The 24,283-nt window shown below is 50.6% G+C and overlaps 1 protein-coding gene across 1 annotated transcript; it reads left to right on the top strand.

Moving 5' to 3' along the window:
* Window positions 1-24,057, top strand: LOC144733029 (ras GTPase-activating protein-binding protein 1-like). Its single transcript, XM_078614754.1, has 12 exons — window positions 1-51; window positions 1,686-1,806; window positions 4,229-4,310; window positions 4,723-4,896; window positions 5,149-5,233; window positions 6,373-6,460; window positions 7,698-8,046; window positions 8,848-8,952; window positions 11,940-12,036; window positions 14,634-14,771; window positions 15,877-16,007; window positions 22,096-24,057. Exons 2-12 carry the CDS (start codon window positions 1,712-1,714, stop codon window positions 22,282-22,284), a joined length of 1,533 nt encoding a protein of 510 aa, XP_078470880.1. The 5' UTR covers window positions 1-51; window positions 1,686-1,711; the 3' UTR covers window positions 22,285-24,057.
* Window positions 24,058-24,283: the final 226 nt, after the last annotated feature.

Genomic DNA, 24,283 nt, shown 5'->3' with positions numbered 1-24,283 from the left:
TCGCTGTGCTGGCGAACGGAGGCGGCGTTGGAACATCGCGGCCTCATCGAGGTCGGCGCCTTCACCGACAATTTTATTTGTATCGCCTTCTTCATCTTCTCCTTCATTCTTCTTCATTCTTCTTCATTCTCCTTCATTCTATTCTTTCCTCTGTTTCAATCAAATTTGTTTCGTGTTTAAGTATTTAAGTTTAAGTCTTAACCATTAAGAATGGTGTTAACCATTCACCATCATCACCACCGCCGCCACCACCACCATTACCACCCTTTACTCTTTAACCAAAACTACCATCAGCATCACTGTCACCACCATCACCACCTCTACCACCACCATTCACCACCCCCATCACCACCATCGCCACTACCACCCCCATCACCACCATCGCCACTACCACCACCGCCATTACCACCCTTTACTCTTTAACTAAAACTGCTGCCTCAACAGCGAAACTCTCTCCTCCTCATCCCTCCCCTCCTCCTCTCTAAATGTGTAAACGAAGGCGAGCGGAGTTCGGCCTCGTTCAGCGAGCCCGCTCCGGCCATTGTGGGCCCCCCCTAGGCCTTGACCCACGTGGTTGGTGGTGGTAGTGGTGGTGATTGGTAGTGATGGTGGTAGTGGTGGTGATTGGTAGTGGTGGTGGTGATGGTAGTGGTGGTGATTGGTGGTGGTGATGGTCACCACCACTACCATCATCATCACCACTAACCACTACCATCACTACCATCACCACCACTACCATCATCACCACTAACCACTACCATCACCACTACCATCACCACCACTACCATCATCACCACTACCATCATCACCACCACTACCATCACCACTACCACTACCATCACCACTACCATCATCATCACCACTAACCACTACCATCACCACCACTACCATCACTACCACTACCATCACCACCACTACTATCGCCACCATCACCACCACTACTATGGCCACCATCACCACTACCGTCATCACCACTAACCACTACCATCATCACCATCATTACCACCACCATCATCCAGTGATAGCGATTATCTTGCACCCAGGTTACTTGGGAGCCTCCCCCCCCCTAGGTTGACTCAGCCTAAAATGGTGTGGTGGTGTTTAGTGAGCGTCGCTAACTGCGGAGACAAAGGCGGCCGGACTTAGTATGTGTGTGTATTTATGTATGTGTATGTATGTGTGTGTCTGTGTACTGTATGTGTACTGTATATCTGTACTGCATCTCTGTGCTGTGTATGTGTACTTCATGTGTGTACTGGATCTATTTGCAAAAAATGTATTGCTTTAGTACTTTTAATGAGTACTGCATCTGTACTGCTGCTGTGCACTGCATCTGTGTACTGTATCTGTTTCTGCACTGTATATACTGTATATGCGTGTGTACTTTGTAAACTGTGCGTGTATTGTATGGACTTGCTGTGTACTGTATTGCGTGTAGTGTGTATTGTATGGACTGTGTCCACTGTGTACTTTATATGCCTACTGTGTATACTGGATGTGTGTGTAGTGTGTGTGTACGTTGTATGTACTGTATGGACTGTGTGTCCACTGTGTACTTTATATGCGTACTGTGTGTATACTGGATGTGTGTGCTTTGTGTGTGTAATATGTATGTGTACTGTGTGCTATATCTGTACTGTGTGTGTACTATGTGTGTACTATGTGTGTGTCCTGTGTGTGTGTAGACCTCCCTCCCACCGGCCCCATCACCATGGTCATGGAAACCCCTCATCCCCTGCACGTGGGGAGAGAGTTTGTGAGGCAGTATTACACCCTGCTGCACCAGGCTCCTGACTTCCTGCACCGGTGAGTGAGTGGGTGAGGTCAGTGGGCGGGCGTGTGGGTGAGTCGGTGAATGAGTGAGTGTATGGGTGGGTGAGTGGGTAGGTGGGTGGATGAATGAGTGAGTGTATGGGCGGGCGGGTGAGTGAGTGACTGGGTGAGTGAGTTACTGAGTGAGTAGGTGAGTGATTGGGTGAGTGAGTGAGTGACTGGGTGATTGAGTAAATAGGTGAGTGAGTAAATAGGTGAGTGGGTAGGTGGGTGGATGAATGAGTGAGTGTATGGGCGGGCGGGTGAGTGAGTGACTGGGTGAGTGAGTTACTGAGTAGGTGAGTGATTGGGTGAGTGAGTGACTGGGTGATTGAGTAAATAGGTGAGTGAGTGAGTGGGGAGCGGTAGAGTAGCGGTTTGCACGCTGCACTACAAACCTGGCAACCTGAATTCGATTCCCGCTCACGGCCAACACCGGTGATGATTATCTGAACCGTTTCTGAGCCTCCCCTCGGTCGACTACGCCTCAAATGAGTACCTGGTGTGGTGTGTAAACATTGCCACTAGGGAGACAAAGGCGGCCAGGCGTGGTGTTGGCCACCCACCCCCTCGTCTGCCACAGTGCCGGTAGCCTTCATAGGTGCTCGCTAACAGCACTTACCCCAACAGTCTCTTACAGGCTATACGGAGGATCTTAGTTTTTGTGAGTGACTGGGTGAGTGTTTAACACGTAGTAGGCTTTCACGATCAATATCATTCATAATACAGTGTTTGTTGGGTTAGATCGCGTAAATATAAATGTGTCGTGAAACCCGCCACCACCTGACACAGCAAATTCGTCAGGGGTTTGTCACGTAAACAGAACATGCCAATTCGTTACTAGTACAGCACTAACCGGTGTGTTGGAGAGCAAATCCACAACATTTACAATCTGAAGTAACGACGTGTGGCCAGTAATTACAACCAGCTTCATCAGAATAGGTGTTTCCCCTTGTTTCTGGCAAACAAAACTGAAGCTTTTTTACAAGAATCTTGTCTGCATTAACCACAATACTTGTGGTCAGAATGCAAACAAAAAACACACTCTGGTAAGCTTCATCAGGCGACAGCCAACACACCGGTAAGTGCTGTACTAGTCACGAATTGCCCATCTTCGACACTAAACCTTACTAATTGGGCTGTGTCGGGTGGTGGCGGGTTTGACAACACGACGTTTTTTATTCACTCGATCTAACCCTAAAAAAAACCTGTATTAAGGATTGTTTAGATTATTTTGCTGCTCTACATTTGCACGTGATAGTGATGTCAGTCACGTTTGTTGAGCTGCTTTAATTTAGTTATGGCCAGGTCCGCTTCAAAAAAAATAAGTTAATTAGCTCAGCGGGCTTTACCTAATGAGATAAAAAATATATTACACTATGAGACCTCCTTTACCAGTGGCAAAATATAGTAGTAGGTTTTTACCCTTTCAACTGGTACAAAACTGACACCTTTATACAAGGCATCATGTTTGCAATAACCGCAACACAAGCAGTCAAAATGCAAACAAAAATAAACAACTCTGATAATGGTAATGATATGCACTGTCCTTGAAGTTGATTGGTCCACACCCGAGACAGCTTTTCTTAGAGCCTAGTCTCCATTGGTGTTGGACCAGATGACGCCAATACGCGTACAACTCAAAAACAGTGCACTATCAGAGTATAGAGAGCTCGGGGTAAGCATTTACACTGAGACCTTCTTTACCAGTGGCAAAATATAGTATTAGGTTTTTACCCTTTAAACTTGTACAAAACTGACACCTTTATACAAGGCATCATGTTTGCTGGTCTCATAGTGTAAATGCTTACCCCGAGCTCTCAATACTCTGTGCACTGTTTTTGAGTTGTACGCCTTTTGGCGTCATCTGGTCCAACACCAATGGAGACTAGGCTCTAAGAAAAGCTGTCTCGGGTGTGGACCAATCAACTTAAAGGACAGTGCATATCATTATCATCAGAGTTGTTTCTTTTTGTTTGCATTTTGACTGCTTGTGTTGCGGTTATTGCAAACATGATGCCTTGTACGAAGGTGTCAGTTTTGTACCAGTTTAAAGGGTAAAAACCTACTACTAAAAATGTATTAGTTTAGAAACAAGCATTGAGATTATTTATATTATGTTGATGCTATAAATGTGCACATGATGATGGTGATATCAGCCATTTTGTTGAGCAGCTATGATTTAGTGACAGCCAGATTTGTCGTCCGATAATGCTGCTTGTAATTACTGGTGAAACGTCCTGCTCAGATTGAAAATCTTGTGGGTTTACTCTCCAACACACCGGTGTGCTGTACTAGTAACAATTGGCATGTTCTGTTTACGTGACAAACCTTACTGATTGGCTGTGTCGGGTGCTGGCGGGTTTAACGACACCACATTTATATTGACCCGTGTTGTGGGTGGGTCTCTCCGCAGGTTCTATGGCAAGGACTCCACCTTCGTCCACGGGGGAGTCGACGCAAACGGAAAACCTTCAGAGCCTGTGGTGGGGCAAATGGTGGGTACAGCCTCTATCCATTTCTCTCGCTCTGTGTCTCTCCCACTTCGTGTCTCTCCATCAGTCTCTCTCTTCGTGTCTCTCTTATCTCACTCCCCCCCGTGTCTCTCCTCATGTCTCCACGTCTCTCGCTCCCCCGTTGTGTCTATCTCTTCCCATATCTCTCCTCGTGTCTCTCCCCCCTTTGTCTCTTCCCTGTGTCTATCTCTCGCCTTGTCTCTCTCCCTACCCGTGTATCTCTTCCCATGTGTCTCCCCCTCTCTCTGTGTCTCTAAGGAGATCCGCGCGAGGATCGTGTCTCTGTCTCTCTCTGTCACTCTCTCTGTGTCTGTCTCACACTGTCTCTCTCTGTGTCTTCACGTCTCTGTCTCACACTCTCTCTGCATCTCCGTGTCTCTGTGTCTATCTCTAGGAGATCCACGCCAAGATCGTGTCTCTAGCGTTCCGCGACTGCCGCACCAAGATCCGTGCGGTCGACTCGCAGGCGACGATGGGCGGTGCCGTCGTGGTGCAGGTGCTGGGGGAGCTCAGCAACGCCGGCGGTGCCATGCGCAGATTCCTCCAGACCTTCATTCTCGCGCCCGAGGTGAGCGGATCGCTCGCTCACCCTTAGCCCGCCCGCTCGTTCGCTCATTCATTCGCTCACTCACTGGCTCGCTCACCCACTCATTTGTTCACCCAGTCGCTTGCTCATCCGCTAATTAACTCGCTCGCTCATTCGCCCGCTCGCTCATTCATTTACCCGCTCGCTCACTCGCTAATTCACTCGCTCATTCACTCACCCGCTCACTTACTCGATCACCCGCCCACCGTCCCCTCTGTCTCCTGCGGTGAGCAGGGCTCTGTTCAGAACAAGTTCTTTGTTCAGAACGATATCTTCCGCTACCAGGACGAGGTCTTCACGGACAGTGACCACAGTGAAGGTACAGAGACACACACAGAGAGAGATAGATAGATAGAGAGATATAGATATACAGAGAGATGCAGAGATGCATACAGAGAAAAATAGATTTACAGAGATATATAGACAGAGAGAGACATATTTTCAGAGAGATGTATAGATGGTGGAGAACAGGTCTGTCGAGAAGACAGAGTGAACAGACCTGTTCTCCACCTGAGGACGGCTGCTTGTGTTGTGGCCGAAACGTCGTGAGAATTGTATTTTATTATGTTTTATTTTTATTATTTTATTATTTCCATTCTACGTGACTTTACCGAAAGAACCAAGAAGATGAATCCCTGCAGTCACGAAAGCTTTAAATCGAAAAAAAACTATTTTTACTTTACCAGGTAAGGCCCCACTGAGCTATTTAGATATTTTTTTGAAGTGCCCTGGCCATCACAAATGATAGCAGCTCACCGAAGTGGCTGCTTTTCATCATCATCATCACCACGTGGAGATTTATAGCAGCAGCCAAATACTCTCTAAACACGTGATGTTTCTAAATGTGGAGGAAAAAAAACCAGGGGACCCGTAGAAAAATTCACGACAACACATAAAAAGAGAGACCCAAACTCGAAATAGTATGCAGCAGGCATTGTCAGGGTCGAGATCGAACCCACGACCTCCTACATACTAGGTGAGGTAGTTAACATATCGTCATACTGCAAACTAAAAATATACAGCAGCAGGCATCGGTCAGGGTGGGGCATCGATTCCATGAACCCCTGCACACCAGGCAAGGGAGTTAACATCTCGTCATACCGCAAACTCAAAATATACAGCAGCAGGCATCGGTCAGGGTGGGGCATCGATTCCATGAACCCCTGCACACCAGTCGAGGTAGTTAACATCTCGTCATACCACAAACTCAAAATATACAGCAGCAGGCATCGGTCAGGGTGGGGCATCGATTCCATGAACCCCTGCGCACCAGGCGAGGGAGTTAACATCTTATCATACCGCAAACTCAAAATATACAGCAGCAGGCATCGGTCAGGGTGGGGCATCGATTTCATGAATCCCTGCACACCAGGCGAGGTAGTTAACATCCCTGAGCCACCGTAGTGACGCCGGTTACCCACAATGCCGTGGTGCGTCTGTCCCCCGTTGCCTCTGCAGACCTGGAGGAAGAAGAGGAGGAGGAGGAAGGGGAGGGAGACTCTGAAGTGGAGAACGGCTCTCCTCTCTACGAGACTCACTCACCCGGGTGAGGGGATTCACGATGGCCGTGTTGGTGGGGTTCACGATGTCCGTGTCGGTGTGAGTGGGTTCACGATGGCCGTGTCTGTGTGAGTGGGTTCACGATGGCCGTGTAGGTGGTGGGGTTTACGCATGCCGTGTCGGTGTGAGTGGGTTCGCAATGGCTGTGTGGTGGGGTTCACGGTGGCCGTGTCGGAGACACTTGATATCCTAGGTTCAAGCCTTGGGTCTGGGGTCATCTGCGTGTGTGTGCCTGACTCTCGCTCACAGCCACCAATACCAGTGACAATTATCTTAACTGGTGCTGAGCCTCGCCTCGGTCGATTCAGCCTCAAATGAGTACCTTGTGCGGTGTGTAAATGCGGCCGGGCGTGGTGCTGGCTTCATAGGTGCTGCTACTCCCTATTAGCAGCGCTTGCCCCAACAGTCTGTCAAGGCTACACGGATGATCTTTGTGTTTATCTTCCTTCTGGTATACAGGAGGGTTCGATCCCGACCCTGATGCCTGCTGATATATATTTGAAGTTCACATCTCTCTCTCTGTCTGTGGTGGTCACTGGGTGGATTTTTCTCCACATTTATATTCAACATCACGCGTCTAGAGTAATTTCGGTGCTATACATTTTCACTTGATAAAAAGCCACTTTTTGAGCTATCATTTGTGGCCACGTCGCTTCTAGAAAAGAGCTGCATAGCTTAGTGGACCTTATTTAGTAAAATAAAACATAGTTTTGTTTTAGTTGAGACTGAGATGACGGGCAGATGCACCAGCTGTGCCCCCTATTGTGCCAACTTGCTGCGTTTTATCCGCCCAGCACTCCACCCACTGTTGTGAGCATGGCTCCTCTGCCTTCCGTTGTTGCTGGAGGGCGACTGCCTCCAACTGCCCAGTAGCGTCCTTCACGAGCCTCCTCCACAGAGGCCGATCTTGACACCGCTGGTACTGGTCAGGTCATCAACAAGTTCACTCGGCTCCGCTTCCTCCCATACCGCATCAGCTCCATCTCTTCTCCAGGCCGTGTTGTGCAAGTTTAACCTCCTCTATCCGGCTGAACAAAAGCTGTTTAGGCATGCGCTGGCTGTGCATGCGGGCTACATGACCCAGCCAACGCAGCCTCTTTGCCTGCCCGAGGAGCTCACCGATGATGGGATTGTGTCCAGATATTTCAAGGATTTGCAAGCTGATGATTTTGCTGCTGCTAATGCTCAATTATGCTGTTGCTGATGTTCCCTCTCTTTAACAGCAACGCGCCTTCCGATATGACACAACCTATCTCAAACAACACCCAACATCATTATCAGCAACAACAGCATCAGCAACAACATCAGCAGCAGCAGCAACTTCATCAGTTGCCAAAGGATGAGATGCAGGGAGACGCGGCCGGTAGAGGAGGTGTTGCTGATGAGGTGGTGGAGGCGGAGGTGGAGGAAGAGGCAGAGGAGGAGGTGTCACCAACGACTATTGAGACCCACACTGCATCATCAACATCAGCAGCAGCAGCGGCAGTGGTAGCAGCGGCAGCAGCAGTTGCATCGGCAACAGCAGCAACAGCATCGGCAGCGACAGCAGCTGTGGAACCTGCACCACCAAAGGTGAATTGGTGGGTGGGTGAATTGGTGGGTGGGTGAGTGAGTGGGTGGGTGGGTGGGTGAGTAGGTAAGTGAATTGGTGGGTGAGTGGGTGAATTGATGTATGAGTGAGTGACTTTGTGGGTTGGTGAGTGAATTGGTGGGTGAATTGGTTCCTGAGTGGGTAAGTTAATTGGTGGGTGAGTGGGTGAATTTATGTGCGTGAGTGAATTTGTTGGTGAGTGGGTGGGTGGCTGAGTGGGTGAATTGGTTGGTGGGTAGGTGAATTGGTTGGTGGGTAGGTGAATTGGTGGGTGGGTGAGTGAGTGGGTGGGTGAGTAGGTAAGTGAATTGGTGGGTGAGTGGGTGAATTGATGTACGAGTGAGTGGCTTTGTGGGTGGGTGAGTGAATTGGTGGGTGAGTGGGTGGGTGAATTGGTTCCTGAGTGGGTAAGTGCATTGGTGGGTGAGTGGGTGAATTGATGTGCGTGAGTGAATTTGTTGGTGAGTGGGTGGGCGGCTGAGTGGGTGAAGTGGTGGGTGAATTTGTGGGTGAGTGGGTGGGCGGGTGAGTGGGTGAACTGGTGCATGAGTGAGTGAGTGAATTGATAGATGAGTGGGTAGGTGAATTGGTGGGTGAGTGGGTGGACGGGTGAGAGGATTAATTTGCGAGCATGCGGGTGATCAACAGTTTTAGTAGTAGCAGCAGCAGTAGTAATAGCAGCAGCTTTAGAACAGTGACTAGGAGACGACTGACCATGTAACCGCATCGTTGTTCATGCCCCCCCCCCCGTGCCCCCCTGTGCCCCCCCACCTACCAAACAGCCATTTTCTTGGGCATCCGTGACCAGCAAAAACCTCTCCCAGGGAGGGGGGCAACCCGCCCAGACAGCCACCACCTTCGTACATCACAAGGTGGTGCCAACACAGGTGATGGTGGTGGTGACGTGGGTCTATGTGTGGGTGTCTGCAAGTGTGTGAATGAGTGGCATTTGGACACGTGCGAGGAGCTGGTAACCCCCCTTCAACCTAAGTACCACTAAACCACGTGGAAAAACATCGAACAAAGCTTGTGCCATAGGCCCCGGGGGTGTTTATGACGTCTATGACGTCTCCTAGCCAAACCCCATTTGGCGGAGCTAGGAGACTGCAACTTTAACTCTCACATTAACATCTCTCACATTGACATAGCCACCTCAGGGCACCCGCTGTGGATGCCTCTCAAGGGTCTTACATTAACGTGCTAATTTTTACCTGGCAGCCCTTTGATTGGTGGGAAAACCCACCACCGTCGTGGTCACTGGCCACCACTTTTTTTCGATTTAAAGCTTTCCTGACTGCAGGGATTCATCTTCTTGGTTCGGTAAAGTCACGTAGAAGGGAAATAATAAAATAATAAAAATTAAACATAATAAAATACAATTCTCACGACGTTTCGGCCACAACGCAAGCAGCCGTCCTCAGGTGAAGAACAGGTCTGTCGGAAAGACAGCGTCTGAATGAACGCCACCAAGCTTGGCAGCGTATATTTAAGCTGGGTTAGAGGACTTTGAGACCCCCCCCCCACCTCCTATGCATTCCACAAGTAGTGACTAATCCCATATCTGCATTTACGGAGCATTTTTGTGTCTTGCGGGAGGGGAAATCCCTCAGCCTGGAAAACATCATGGGGCAAATTGAGGACGATCCTGCTGAGGCTGCGGTGCCTCAAATATTGGAAGTAGTCACCCCCTGTGAGTAGCTGGCTGAGGTACCATCTGTTGAAGTACTGAAGGTGATCCAGAGTCTGTGGCCGGGAAAGCCACCGGGCAGAGATGATCTCCCAAGTGAAATGCTGAAGGAGGGTGGCATTTATGAGACATCATAATAACAGCCTGAACCACTGGACAGGTTCTGCAGGATTGGAAAGATGCCCTGGTGGTCCCCCTCTTTAAGAAGGGGGGGACTGCACAGACTGTAACAACTACAGGGGCATCTCACTTCTCAGTGTGTCGGGAAAGGTCCTGGCAAGGATTATTCAACATCGCCTTGCTAAGCATGCTGAGGGGAGGCTTGTGGAGCCCCAATGTAGTTTCAGGCCAGGGCGGTCCTGCACAGATACCATATTTTCTGTCCGTCTGCTACAGCAGAGGTGTAGGGAATTCCAACAGGACCTACATCTCTGCTTTATTGATCTGATCAAGGCCTATGCTACCATCAAAAGGCCTGGGCTCTGGGTTGATCTTTGTGCTTTTAGAGTCCCTGACTCTGCTCACAATCATTCATGACCTTCATGATGATGAGCAGACTCAGGTAAAACTACGTGGTCAGGAGTCAGAGCCATTCCCTGTTCAGCTCATGGTGCGACACCTTTTTTGCCCATGTAGTTTGTGACTCCTTCGATGGCTGTACCGGAAGAATCTCCATCTGGCACAGGTACAATGGAAGGCTGATCGATGCCCGAGTGCGGTCAGGGGATGGCTCCCTATTGGTCAACCATGTTATGTATGCTGATGATCTGGTGATTGCTGCTCACTCAGAGGGGGAGTTAGAGGCACTGCTGCTGAACCTGGAGTGTGCACTAAGGTGGGGGCCTTACCATCAGCCCCCCCAAATCAAGCACCTGCCTGAGTATTAAGTGCCATCAGACACTCCACCCCCACAACTCCCAATTGGTGATGGGGCAGGGTGCTTATGACCACCTCCGGTTTGACAGCAGAGGTCTCACTCCGAATCAGTCTAACGGCATTATCTTTTCATAGGCTGCGTAACGCTGTGTAGAAGCTACCTGGTCTGTTGCTCCACACGAAGCTTTGGGTTTTCTCAGCCACGGTCATTCTTTCCCTTTTCTATGCTTGAAAAACGTGGACCCCACCCCTAATGGAACATCTGTGCCACTTAGAAACATTTAGGCTCGCCTACCTACAATCCATTCTGGGTTGAACCTGCAGACTGGGTTGCGTAAGGAGCTCACAAATCCTTGAAAGATCTGGACAAAGTTCCATCGGTGAGCTCCGGCAGGCAAGGCTGTGTTGGCTGGGTCATTTAGCCCACATGCTCAGTGCATGCCTAAACAGCTTTTGTTTAGGCGGTTAGAGGAGGCTAAACGGGCGTGGCATGGGATTAAAAAGAGATGGAGTGATGTGATACAAGAGGATGTGGAGCTGAGTGCACTTGCTGATGACTCGTACTAGTGGATTTCAAGATCGGCCTCAGTGGAGGAGGCTTGTGAAGGACGCTACTGGGCAGTTGAAGGCAGTCGCCCTCCAGCAACAACAGAGGGCAGAAGAGTGACGCTCACAACAACAGAGCGGAGTTACCGGGCAGTTAAAGCACAGCAAGTTGGCACAGTCGGGGGCACAGGTGGTGCATCTGCCAGTCATATCAATAAACCTATGGCACCTGGGGTCTATCCCATGACCTGCCAGCGGGCGTTCAACACATTACTTGGCCTTAAAGTGCACTTAGCCTTTCACAAGTGGCGCGGCACCGTCACTTCGTTGCGAATGGTGGTTGTTGTAGCGGTTAGCGCTACCCTGCGCTACAAACCCGACGACGCGAGTTTGATTCCTGCTCATGGCCCATACCAGGGACGATTATCTGAACCGGTCCTGGGCCTCCCCTAGGTCTACTCAGCCTCAAATGAGTACCTGGTGGTGCGGTGTGTAGTAAACATCGCCACTGGGGGAGACAAAGGCAGCCGGGCGTGGTGCTGGCCACCCACCCCCTCGTGTGCCACAGAGCCGGTAGCCTTCATAGGTGCTCGCTCACAGCACTTGCCCCAAAAGTCCGTGACAGGCTACACGGTGGATCTTTGTATGTGTCTGTTTGAGTCTGTGCGAGAACCATAGACTTGGGCTGAGACTCGCAGACTCGATGGTGATTTGCGTACATTGTCTGTGTGTCTCTTTCTCTGTGTCTGTGTTTCGTGAGTACAGGCCAATGTGGAGCCCAAACCCGAGCCCCCTCGTGGCCCCCGAGGGGAGGGGCGGCCTGGGGGTCCCCCCCTCCAATCACGGCCCCCACCCCGGCAGGGTAAGTGGGGTGGATGGGTGGGTGTGTGAGTGTGTGAATGGATGGGTGGGTGCGTGGTTGAGTGCGTGGTTGGGTGCGTAGTTGGGTGGGTGAGTGGTTGGGTGGTTGGGTGGGTGGGTGGTTGGATGGGTGGTTGGGTGGGTGGGTTGGTGGTTGAGTGGGTTGGTGTGTCTTGACACAGACACCTGTGTCGGAATGATTGGAAAGGCATGGGCCAGATCAGCTCAATTACAACGGTGGGATGCTGCTAGACTTCTGTGCTGTCCATGGGCATATAACTACCAACACGCTATTGCGTTATCGGCGCATCCACACGACATGGATGCACGCCGGGTCCAAGCAAGAACATCTGCTGGACTATATAGTGATGGAACAGTGGATTCATACCCACATGGGTATAGAGCTTATCTGCCCACTGACCATCGGCTTGTCATCTGCAAGATGCGCCTGCCATAGATTTGACTTGCCGATGACCGGTACCAGCGGTGTCAAGATTGGCCCTCTTTTGAGGAGGAGGCTCGTGAAGGACGTGACTGGGCAGTGCCAGGCTAGGTGCATCTCGAGGCTGGTGGACAGTTGGGAGGCAGTGTCGCCCTCCAGCAACAGCGGAGGAGCGATGCTCGCAACGACGAGCGGAGCGTCGGGCGGCTAAAAAGCAGAAAGTTGTCACAGCTGAGGGCACGGGCACCACAGTGGCTTTATGGATGTTAACTACCTCGCCTGGTACATGGGAGCACGTGGGTTTTGATCCCAACCCTGACGCCTGCTCTATAATTCGAGTTTGCGTCTCTCTCTCCGTCAACGCTGCCGTACATTTCGACGTGATGATGATAAGCCGCTTCGTTGAGCCGCCATTTGTGATTGCCACGTCGCTTCTGAGCGATACAGCTCAGTGGGCCTTACCTAGTCAAAGACATAATTGTTTTAGTTTAAATTGCTCATCTGTTGCCAATCTTTAAATCCATGGCATCTGCAGGGTCTCTCCCGTGACCACCTCCTCCTGCACCTAGCCTGGCACAGCAGTCAACCCATGGCACCTGCAGGGTCTGTCCTGTGACCTCCTGCACCTAGCCTGGCACAGCAGTCAACCTATTCCACCTGAAGGGTCCGTCCCGTGACCTCCTGCACCTAGCCTGGCACAGCAGTCAACCCATGGCACCTGCAGGGTCCGTCCCGTGACCTCCTCCTGCACCTAGCCTGGCACAGCAGTCAACCCATGGCACCTGCAGGGTCTGTCCTGTGACCTCCTGCACCTAGCCTGGCACAGCAGCCAACCTATTCCACCTGCAGGGTCTGTCCCGTGACTTCCTCCTGCACCTAGCCTGGCACAGCAGTCAACCCATGGCACCTGCAGGGTCCGTCCCGTGACCTCCTGCACCTAGCCTGGCACAGCAGTCAACCCATGGCACCTGCAGGGTCCGTCCCGTGACCTCCTCCTGCACCTAGCCTGGCACAGCAGTCAACCCATGGCACCTGCAGGGTCTGTCCTGTGACCTCCTGCACCTAGCCTGGCACAGCAGCCAACCTTTTCCACCTGCAGGGTGCGTCCCGTGACCTAACGGCGGCTATTCTGTCCTACCAATTCAAACTTTTTTATTTATTTTACCGGGTGTAAAGCCCCACTGAACTGGTGTGTAGCTCTTTTTCAGAAGGAACTGGGCCGTCACAAATAATAGCTCAACGAACTGGCTATCATCATCATCGTACTGTGGAAATTTATAGCAGCAGCCAAATACTCTCTCTCGACGCACGGTGGCGTTGATTCTAAATGTGGAGGGAAAAAAAACAGAGGACCCCGGCCAAAAATCCACGCAGTGACCACCATCGGGACAGACGCAGACTCCAAATACACAGCAGCAGGCATCGTCAGGGTCGGGATTGAACCCAGGACCTCCTGCATACCAGGCGAGGTAGTTAACATCTCCTAGTCACCGTGCCCTCGGTGTTTAGATAGCTAAACGCTGTCCCAACGGTATACGTGAAGATGGTGACCTTCTGAAACTTCATTGTGTTCCTTGAAACGATTCGCGTACGTCTTAGAAAGTTCAATTCCGATTCGGCAAATGAAAACTTTAAAAAAAATTGTTGGTAAAAAAAAGTGTAAAACGGCACTCAGGCTCTCTCTGTGTCTCTCCCTGTCTCTCTCTCCCTGTATCTGTCTCCCTGTGTCTCTCCCTGTGTCTCTGTCCCTGTGTCTCTTTCTGTCTCTTCCCCTGTGTCTCTCCCTGTGCCTGTCTCCCTGTGTCTCTTTCTGTCTCTTCCCCTGTGTCTCTCCCTGTCTCTCCGTTGTCTGTCTCTCCGTGTGTCTGTCTCTGTGTCTCTCTCTTCGTGTCTGTCTGTCCGTGTCTCTCTCTCCTTTCCATGTCCCTCTTACTCCATCTCTGTGTGTCTCTTTCCGTGTCTCTCTGTTTCTCTCGCCGTGTCTCTCTCTGTCCGTGTGTCTCTCTCTGTGTCTGTCTGTGTGTGTCTCTGTCCGTGTTTCTCTGTCTCCGTGTCTCTCTCTGTCCGCGTGTCTCTGTGTCTCTCTGTCCGCGTGTCTCTCTTTGTGTCTATCTCTCTCCATTTGTCTCTCTGTCCGTGTGTCTCTCTGCTGGCAGTGAGAGGAGGCGGTGATACAGATCCGTCCATGGATGGGGAAGCGCGACGTTTCCCTCGCTACGCAGACTCACAGCAGCTGTTTGTGGGCAACCTCCCCTACAGCATGGAGGAGACTTCCCTTCGAGACTTCTTCTCCTGTGAGACCACTCACAGAGACACGGACACACTCACTCAGACTCACATAGATACAGAGACTCACTCAGACTCGCATAGATACAGAGACTCACTCAGACTCGCGTAGATACAGAGATTCACTCAGACTCACATAGATACAGACTCACTCAGACTCGCGTAGATACAGATATTCACTCAGACTCACATAGATAGAGATTCACTCAGACTCACGTAGATACAGACTCACTCAGACTCGCGTAGATACAGAGACTCACTCAGACTGACGTAGATACAAACTCACTCAGACTCACGTAGATACAAACTCACTCAGACTCACGTAGATACAGAGATTCACTCAGACTCACATAGATTAAGAGACTCACTCAGAGACTCACTCAGAGACTTACTCAGAGACTCACTCGTTCAAGTAGAGATTCGCTCACGTACTTCACACACGGAGAGATTCACTCACATATGTGTCTCTCTGTGTTTCTCTTTCTATCGGTATTTCTCTCTCTCTGCCGTGTGTTCCTGTAGCTTACGGTAATGTCTATTGAGGCAATTCTATCTCTCACTGTTTCTCTGTAGATATGTATTAGTATATTTAACACATAGGCTTTCGCGACCAATATTAATCATAATAAACGTTTTTGGGTTAGATCGCGTTATTTAAAAACTTTAAATGTTGTGGATTCACTCTTCAACACTCCGGTGGACTCAAGTAGTGAACTATTTTGTCTTTTGTCAATGTGACACTTTTTTGCTGATTGACCGTGTCGGGTGGTGGAGGGTTACGACACATTTATAAATAACGCGATCTAACCCAAGAACGTTTATTATGAATGTATTAGAATGTCTCTCCCTCTCTGTATAGACATTTATCTCTTTCAATTGATATACATCTGTCTATAGATATTTTTCTCTAGATATTAATATATTTTTGTCCCGATATTTATCTCTGTATTTCCATGTTTCTCGATAGATATCTATCTCTGCCTCTATACACACTTATCTCTATAGATATTTATCTCTGGATATGCATTTTCTCTCTGTACAGATAATCTTCTCTCTCTGTATAGATATCAATTTCTCTGTATAGACATTGATCGTTCTTCCTCTTTCTCTCAGCGTATGGGACGGTGCTGAGCGTGCGCATCAACACCCAGGGCGCCTCGGCAGTGACGGGGAGGAAGCTGCCCAACTACGGCTTCGTGATCTTCAGCGACGCAGACTCTGTGCAGAAGATCCTCGCGGCCAAGGTGGGAGAGGGGGAGAGGGGTGGGAGAGGGAGAGAGAGGGGGAGAGAGGGTGGAGAGAGGGTGGAGATAGGGTGGAGAGAGGGGGAGAGAGGGGGAGAGAGAGGGAGGGGGAGAGAGGTGGGAGAGAGGGGGAGAGGGGTGGGAGAGAGGGGGAGGGAGGTGGGAGAGGGGTGGGAGAGGGGTGGGAGAGGGGTGGGAGAGGGGGGAGAGAGGGGGAGGGAGGTGGGAGAGGGGTGGGAGAGGGGTGGGAGAGGGGTGGGAAAGGGGGAGGGAGGAGGAGAGAGGTGGGGGAGGGAGGGAGAGAGGGGTGGGGGAGAGGGTGGGAGAGAGGGTGGGAGAGAGGGTGGGAGAGAGGGTGGGAGAGAGGTGGGAGAGAGAAAGACAGAGAGCGAGTTTTAAACCATTTTTATTGCTGCCAACAACAAAAGCACTGGAGCCGATTGCGATACAAAGTCACATTGAGTCCACGTGTGCACGTCGCAAACGCTACCCGCGGGCACACGGCACCACACGTGCCGCGCGTACCACAAACGGTGCGTCGACACGAGCGACGAATGAACCCATTAAAAGTCAAATCAAGAACGCCGTTGGCGCTGGTCAGAGGTGCTCGACCGTCCGCCCCCACCCCCCACCGTTCAAAGAACCACTGCGTGCGTCCCCGGCGTTGCGAGTGGTACGGAGTGGTCCAGCCAGAGCCTTGCCTTGAGCCAGGGCCCCACCTTCCCCCCTCAGCATCGCCCCCCCCCCCACCGCCAGAGCGGCTGTCGGTTGTCGCCTCGCGGCGTCTTTTTCCCCCCCTGGTCTCGTAAACCCGCGCGCCATCTTCGCTTGGACACAGACGAAGTTTGCAAGATCGTGGCGCTTATTAGCCGGGTGTAAGGCAACCGCCACATCCCGTGTATGAAACTGCTTTTGTAAAAAGGCACCTCCAGTCTCCTGAAAATGGACCCCAAAAGCCGGAACATTGCGGGTTGAGCCGCGGGACACCCCAAATACTGACGGGGCCAGATCCTCCCTGGCTCAGCAGAACGCGCACACAACAGTCCGGTGCTCCTGGGGGGATTCGGCTCAGCCACACGGCCGAGGGCACCGTCGGGTGAGCCGTCCTCTGCTGGAGGTCACTGCGGCATTTGGCTACGAGAGGCTTGTACATCTGCTGCCACTGGGTGGCGAGAGAGGGAGGAGAGAGGAAGAGAGAGATTAAGAGAGATGGAGAGAGAGATGGAGAGAGGTTGAGAGAGGAAAGTGGAGAGAGGGAGGAAGCTGCTCAACTACGGCTTCGTGATCTAGCAGCCATGGTGGGTGGGTGTGAGGAGTCGGGGTCCGGATCAAACCCACGACCTTCTGCATACTAAGCGAGGGTGTTAACACCTGGGTGGTGATGGTCTCTGTTTCCTGATGTCTAACCGGTGGTGGTGTTGGTGGAGGTCATGGTGGAGATAATGATGGTGGTGATGGTGCTGATGATGGTGGTGATTATGATAGTGGTGATGGTGATAGTGGTGGTGTGATGATGTTGGTGGTGTGTTGATGGTGATGATGATGGTAGTGGTGTTGGTGATGGTGGTGGTGATCGTAGTGATGATGATGGTGGTGATGGTAGTGGTAGTGATGATGGTGGTGATGGTCATGATGGTGGTGATGGTGGTCAGGGCCGTATTATCCAACTGGCCACAGGGCCTACGAAAAACATTTTGGCTATGTCATTTTTGGTTGTTTGATAAAAAAAAGTCAACCTTATGTAGTGTTTAATAGTGTAATGTATAGCGTAGTGTATATCAGTGTAGTGTTGTAGTGTATAGTGTAGTGTATATTAGTGTGTGTTGTGTAGTGTGTACGTACGCATGTTACACTTCTTTCCAGCACTGATCGTTACCCGTGGTGCATTATGGTTGCACTTTGGGCTCCATTACAGTGCCAGATCAAACTCGTCCTCTAACGAAGGGCTAGACTCATCAGTAGTCTGGTTCTTTCCAACGTGATGAACAATGGCACACTCATCAGTAGACGTATAAGACTTATCAGTAAACTTATCAGACTCATCAGTAGTCTTATGAGTATAATTATCAGTAGAACTATCAATAGATGTATCAATATATTTATCAGACTTATCAGTAGACTTATCAGACAAGTCAGTAGACTTATCAGTAGACGTATCAATTTACTTAGATTCATCAGTAGAGTTATCAGTAGACATCATACTTTTCACTAGACATCAGACTCACTCACTCACCCACATACTCACCCAGCCACTCACTCACCTACTCGCCCAGCCACTCACCCACTCACCCAGCCATCCACTTAACCCACTCACACACTCACCCACATACTCACCCAGCCACTCACCCACTCACCCAGCCCTCACCCACTCATCCACTTAACCCACTCACTCACTCACCCACTCAGTCATCCACCCACCAGGGCAGTATTATTCAATAGGCCACAGTAGGCACTGTGCCTAGGGCTTACTCACCCAGTCACCCACCCACTCACCCAGTCACTCACTCACCCACCCACTCACTCAGTTTAACACGTTCGCGACCAATATTATCCATAAGAGGTTTGCTTGGGTGAGATCGCGTGAATATAAAAGTGTCGTTAAACCCGCCACCACCCGATACAGCCGATGGGTAAGGTTTGTCACGTTAACAGAACGTGGCCAATTCGTTACTGGTACAGCACTGCACCGATTCTGTGTCGGAGAGCAAATCCACAACTTTTAAAATCTGAGTACCGCGACGTTTCGTCAGTAATTACAACCACCTTCATCAGGCGACAGCCAGATTTGTTGAGAAATAATCTTCCTGTTTTGTTCCTTAAACAGAGTGGATAGACATGATGACGTCACTTGTGAGCCCTTCACGTGCGAAGTGGTGGAGGCTGGAGGGTAGATAGATAGATCGTTTATTGTCATTGTCACCAGTACAACGAAATTTAAAATGCTCACCAGTCAGGGCATCATTCATAAATTTAAATTAAATAAAACAAGAAAATAAAAATAAAATTAAATGAAAGATAATCAATTTATACTATATATAAAAACAGCCCAAGTATACCCACATACCCACATAAGGTTACATTTTGTCATTGCACATCTCTATTTCACAGTCAATTGTAAACACTATTACTTAATAATTAATTAGCATTATTGAGTGTGGTGATCACTGTAGGATAAAAGCTCTGTTTGAATCTGTTTGTCCTTGTTTTGACTGATCTGAATCGTCTGCCTGATGGCAACAGCTCAAACAGTGAGTGTCCAGGGTGAGAAGAGTCCTTTATAATGTTCTGTGCTTTTTTGATGCAACGTGAACTGTGTAGTTCTTCCAGTGTGGGGAGATGGCAGCCGGCGATCTTTTGGGCTGTGTTGATGACCCTCTGGAGCGCTTTCCTCTGAGCCACTGTGCAGCTGGTGTACCATACACAGATGCAGTATGTAAGAATGCTCTCGATGGAGGCTCGGTAGAAGGACACCAGCAGTTTCTGTGTGATGTTATTGTTCCTGAGAATTCTCAGGAAGTAAAGTCTCTGCTGGGCCTTTTTCAGAAGCTCAGTGCTGTTGGCGCTCCAGGTCAGGCCCTCCCCAATGTGGACTCCCAGGAAGCAGAAGTCTGCCACCCTCTCCACACAGTCCCCGCTGATGATTAGTGGTGGAGTGTCCGTTTTCTTTCTCCTGTAGTCTATTATGAGCTCCTTGGTCTTTGCGGTGTTAAGGAGCAGGTTGTTGCCCCTGCAGTATGCTGTCAGCCGCTCCACCTCGTCCCTGTAGGCAGACTCATCCCCCCCAGAGATGAGCCCCACCACTGTGGTGTCATCAGCAAACTTCACAATGGTGTTGGTATGGTGGACGGCGGCACAGTCATGTGTGTAGAGGGAGTAGAGCAGGGGGCTCAGTACACAGCCCTGGGGGGAGCCGGTACTGAGGCTCAGGGCTGTGGATGTATGACGGCCCACTCTGACCCTCTGTCTGCGGCCCGAGAGGAAACTATATATCCACATGCAGGTGGAATGTGGAATCCCCAGGTCGCCCAGTTTTTCCACCAGTTTGTGTGGGAGGATGGTGTTGAACGCGGAACTGTAATCCACGAAGAGCATCCGCACATAGCTCCCCTGCTGCTCCAGGTGTGACAGTGCAGCATGTAGTGCTGTGGCCACGGCGTCCTTCGTGGATCGGTTCGCTCTGTAGGCTAACTGGTGGGGGTCAAGGTTTCGGGGCAAGCTTCCTATGATGTGACTCCGGACCAGTTTTTCAAAGCACTTCATCACCACTGGCGTGAGTGCTACTGGCCGGTAGTCGTTGTAGCTGGAAATGTGGGTTTTTTTGGGCAGCGGGACTATGGTGGAGGACTTTAGGCAGGTTGGTGCAGTGGACTGTTCCAGAGACAGGTTGAAAATCCTTGTGAAGACTCCAGCCAGCTCGTCAGCACAGTCGCTCAGCACACGTCCCGGGACGCCATCAGGTCCCGCAGCCTTCCTCGGGTTGACGGCCCGCAGCGTGCGCCTCACCTCATGCTCCTCTACTGTGAGGTTTAAGCTGCTGTGGACCGTGAGGTTTGGTGATGCTGTCCCTTGTGGTATCACCTCAAAGCGGGCAAAGAAGAGGTTCAACTCCTCTGCCAGAGCGTTGTCACCATCAGCAGCTCCGCGGTTGGCCCTGTAGTTGGTCAGGTGCTGGACTCCCTGCCACACCTGCCTGCTGTCATGACTGTCCAGGCGTTCCTCAATCCTCCTCCTGTAGTCTGCTTTGGCCTTGCGGATGCCTCTCTTCAGGTTAGCTCGGGCTGTACTGTAGAGAGCTTTGTCTCCGGAGTTGAAGGCGATGTTCCTCTCCTTCAGCAGTTGCTGACCTCCCGGGTCATCCAGGGCTTCTGGTTGGGGTAAACCCGAACGCGTTTGTCCACAGTGACAGTATCTATGCAGTTTTTAATGTAGCACAGTACACTATATGTGAACACCTCCAGGTCCTGATGTTCGAAGACCCCCCAGTCGGTCCTATCAAAGCAGTCCTGCAGTTGCTGGGTGGCACCCTCAGGCCAGATGGCGACAGTTTTTGTGATGGTAGGAGCCGTTTTCTTGATGGGGGCGTATGCAGGGATCAAAAGCAGGGACAAATGGTCAGACTGGCCCAGGTGTGGTAGTGGTCTAGCCCTGTAGCCTAGTTTGATGTTGGTGTAGACCTTGTCCAGAATCTTAGTTCCCCTAGTAGAACACTTAACATGCTGGTGGAATTTAGGGAGTGCTGCTTTTAAGTCTGCATGGTTGAAATCCCCTGCTATAATCAGCACAGCGTCAGGATACTTGCTCTGCTGAATGCTAATGCTGCCATGTAAAAGTCCAATAGCTGAGTTAGTATTAGCATCCGGTGGGATGTAAACAGCAGTTATCATGACCACAGTAAACTCTCTTGGGAGGTAAATCGGCCTGCATTTAACAGTCACATACTCCAGATCTGGGGAGCAGTGGCTGTCTACAGTCACAGTGTTAGTACACCAGCTCTTATTCACGTACACACAGAGCCCCCCTCCTCTGCTCTTACCGGAGTCTACTGTTCTGTCCTGGCGCTGTGCTGTGTAGCCTGCGAGCTCAATAGCAGAGTCCGGGATGGATGAATGAAGCCAGGTTTCTGTGAGGGGGGGGGGGTTAATGAATGCATATTAAATTTCGATTTAAAGTTTTCGTGACTGCAGGGATTCATCTTCTTGGTTCTTTCGGTAAAGTCATGTAGAAGGGAAATAATAAAATAAAAATTAAACATAATAAAATACAATTCTCACGACGTTTCGGCCACAACGCAAGCAGCCGTCCTCAGGTGAAGAACAGGTCTGTCGGGGAGACAGCGTCTGAGTGAAGAAACAAACGCTGTCTCCCCGACAGACCTGGTCTTCACCTGAGGGGACGGCTGCTTGCATTGTGGCCGAAACGTCGTGAGAATTATTTTATTATGTTTAATTTTTATTATTTTATTATTTCCCTTCTAGGTGACTTTACCGAAAGAACCAAGAAGATGAATGCATATTAATTACAATGAGTATCCATTGCCAGCTGGGTTATTAAAACAGGATGATGGTATCTGTGTGTGTGTCTCCTGCAGCCCATCCTGTACCAGGGTGAACACCGCCTCAACGTGGAGGAGAAGAAGCGGCGTGGATTCCGGGAGGGTGGAGGTGCAGGAGGAGGTGGGGGCCGTGGAGGAGGGGGGAGGGGCTATGGAGGATCCCGGCCCTCGACGGCCCCCAGGGTTGGTGGGGGGGGGCTGTCAACCCCCCACCCGGCTGAGTGAAGAAACAAACATGGAGAGGGTGGGTGGGTGAGAGGGTCGGTGAGAGGGTTGGGTGGGTTAGTTGACTCGCTAACCCACCCACTCAATCACTCACCCACCCACTCATTTACTCATCCACCCACTCACCCACTCACCGACTCACTAACTCACCCACTCAATCACTCACCCACCCATTCACTTGCCGACTCACCCACCCACTCACTTGTTCACTCACTCACACACGCACTTGCTCACCCACCCACCAACTCACCCATTGAACTCGCCCACCAACTCACCCACTCATGCACACTCAACAAAGACAAAGATCCCCCCCCTCCCCTCTGTACAGCACTTGCCCCCACAGTCTGTTAAGGCTATACTGGGTGTGGGGGGAACTTTGTCTTTGGTGAGAGGGAGGGGGTAGAGGGGGGGGTGTTTTGTGTGGCCCTGACAAAGACAAAGATCCCCCACGTAGCCTGAAACAGACTGTAGGGACAGGTGCTGTTAGTAGCGAGTGGCAGCAGCGCCTATGAAAGCTACCGGCACTGTTGGCACACGAGGTGGTGGGTGGCCAGCACCACGCCCACCCGTACTCATTTCAGGCCGAGTCGACCTAGGGGAGGCCCAGGACCTGTTCAGACATTCGTCTCGCCTCTGGCGTGTTGGTGGACGTGAGCAGGAATCGAACTCGGGTCGTAGCCGTCAGCGCAGCCGCTAACCGCTGGCCCTGAGCACACAGGGTTTTCAGCAACAACCACCAGTTAGCATCATCATCATCCGTGGTGAATGCCGATCGGATGCGGGAAGAACAATCTGGGAGTTGAAATTCCAATTTAATCGAGAGAGATGATGATGATTTTATTATATTGCGGTAAAGACATTTATATTTTGGCAGAGGTTCCCTGTATGCGCACGAAACATTTGAACAGAGAAATGTCAATGTAAACCCTTTCCCGTACCAATAATGTTCGTACAGATCAGCGCGGTTGGCTTCGTGCGGTGCGAAAGACGTTCAACATCCTTATACAGAGGCCCACAGACCTATAGAAACCCACATAGGTCCACAGATTAGCACGGTTGGCTACATGCGTTGCTAAAGAAGTTCAACATCCATACACAGAGACCCACAGACCCATAGAGACCCACGTAGATCCACAGATTATCACGGTTGGTTACGTACGTTGCGAACAAAGTTCAACACACAGCTGACGTTAAAAAAATCCCTGTGACCTTGCTCCACAAGAGGAATCGGCCATCATGCGCCGGCCAGAGTCGGGGCCGTCCAAACGTTGATATTTGACAAGTGTGATTAAACTGCAAATTACCATCGCATGATTCTGGAAAAACCACATGGCAGCAGGGATCATCACCCATAACTGTACTGGCAGCAGACGAACGCACATGGGCAGCTGCTACTGGGGTGCCCTCGAGGCTCGACTCAGCAGCGATCATCGCCCCCTACTGACTAACGCACCGAGGCAGCTGCCACTGGGGGTTCCCCCTATGCTAGACCACACAGCAGAGAACGGCTCCGTTAGACGGCGCAAGTTCACTTCTGCGTTTTTTCCCATCGGGTTGTGCCTTCTTCACACGAGCTCGTTCCATTGAACGCTGTCGTATTTTCCGGTGGTCTTTTTTGTTGTTGGATGATATAATAATTATATATTTTTTCTTTTCAAATTCTCTAACCCCCTTGATTTGACGGTGTTTCTGTGTCGACTTTAAACTAAAACAACGAAAAATAATAGTACGCGCTTTTTTGTCTTTGAGCCAAAAAATAAAGATGAGCACGTTTGTTTGAGTTTATGAAATTATGGCGAGTGGTTGGATGGGTGAGTGGACGGGTGGGTTAATGATGGAGTGGATGGGTCAATGGGTGGGTGCCTTGGTATTTTGTGCCACCAAACACTCCACCCCCTCAGCTCCCCATTGGTGATGGAGCAGTTCTGGATAGAGTGGAGAGTTTCGCATACCTGGGCAGTGTGTTTATGACCAGCGCCGGTTTGACATCAGAGGTCTC

This window comes from Lampetra planeri, chromosome 45 (assembly GCF_965212315.1).
Source record: "Lampetra planeri chromosome 45, kcLamPlan1.2.h2, whole genome shotgun sequence".
Taxonomy (NCBI): domain Eukaryota; kingdom Metazoa; phylum Chordata; class Hyperoartia; order Petromyzontiformes; family Petromyzontidae; genus Lampetra; species Lampetra planeri.
This window is presented reverse-complemented; position numbering and strand designations above follow the sequence as displayed.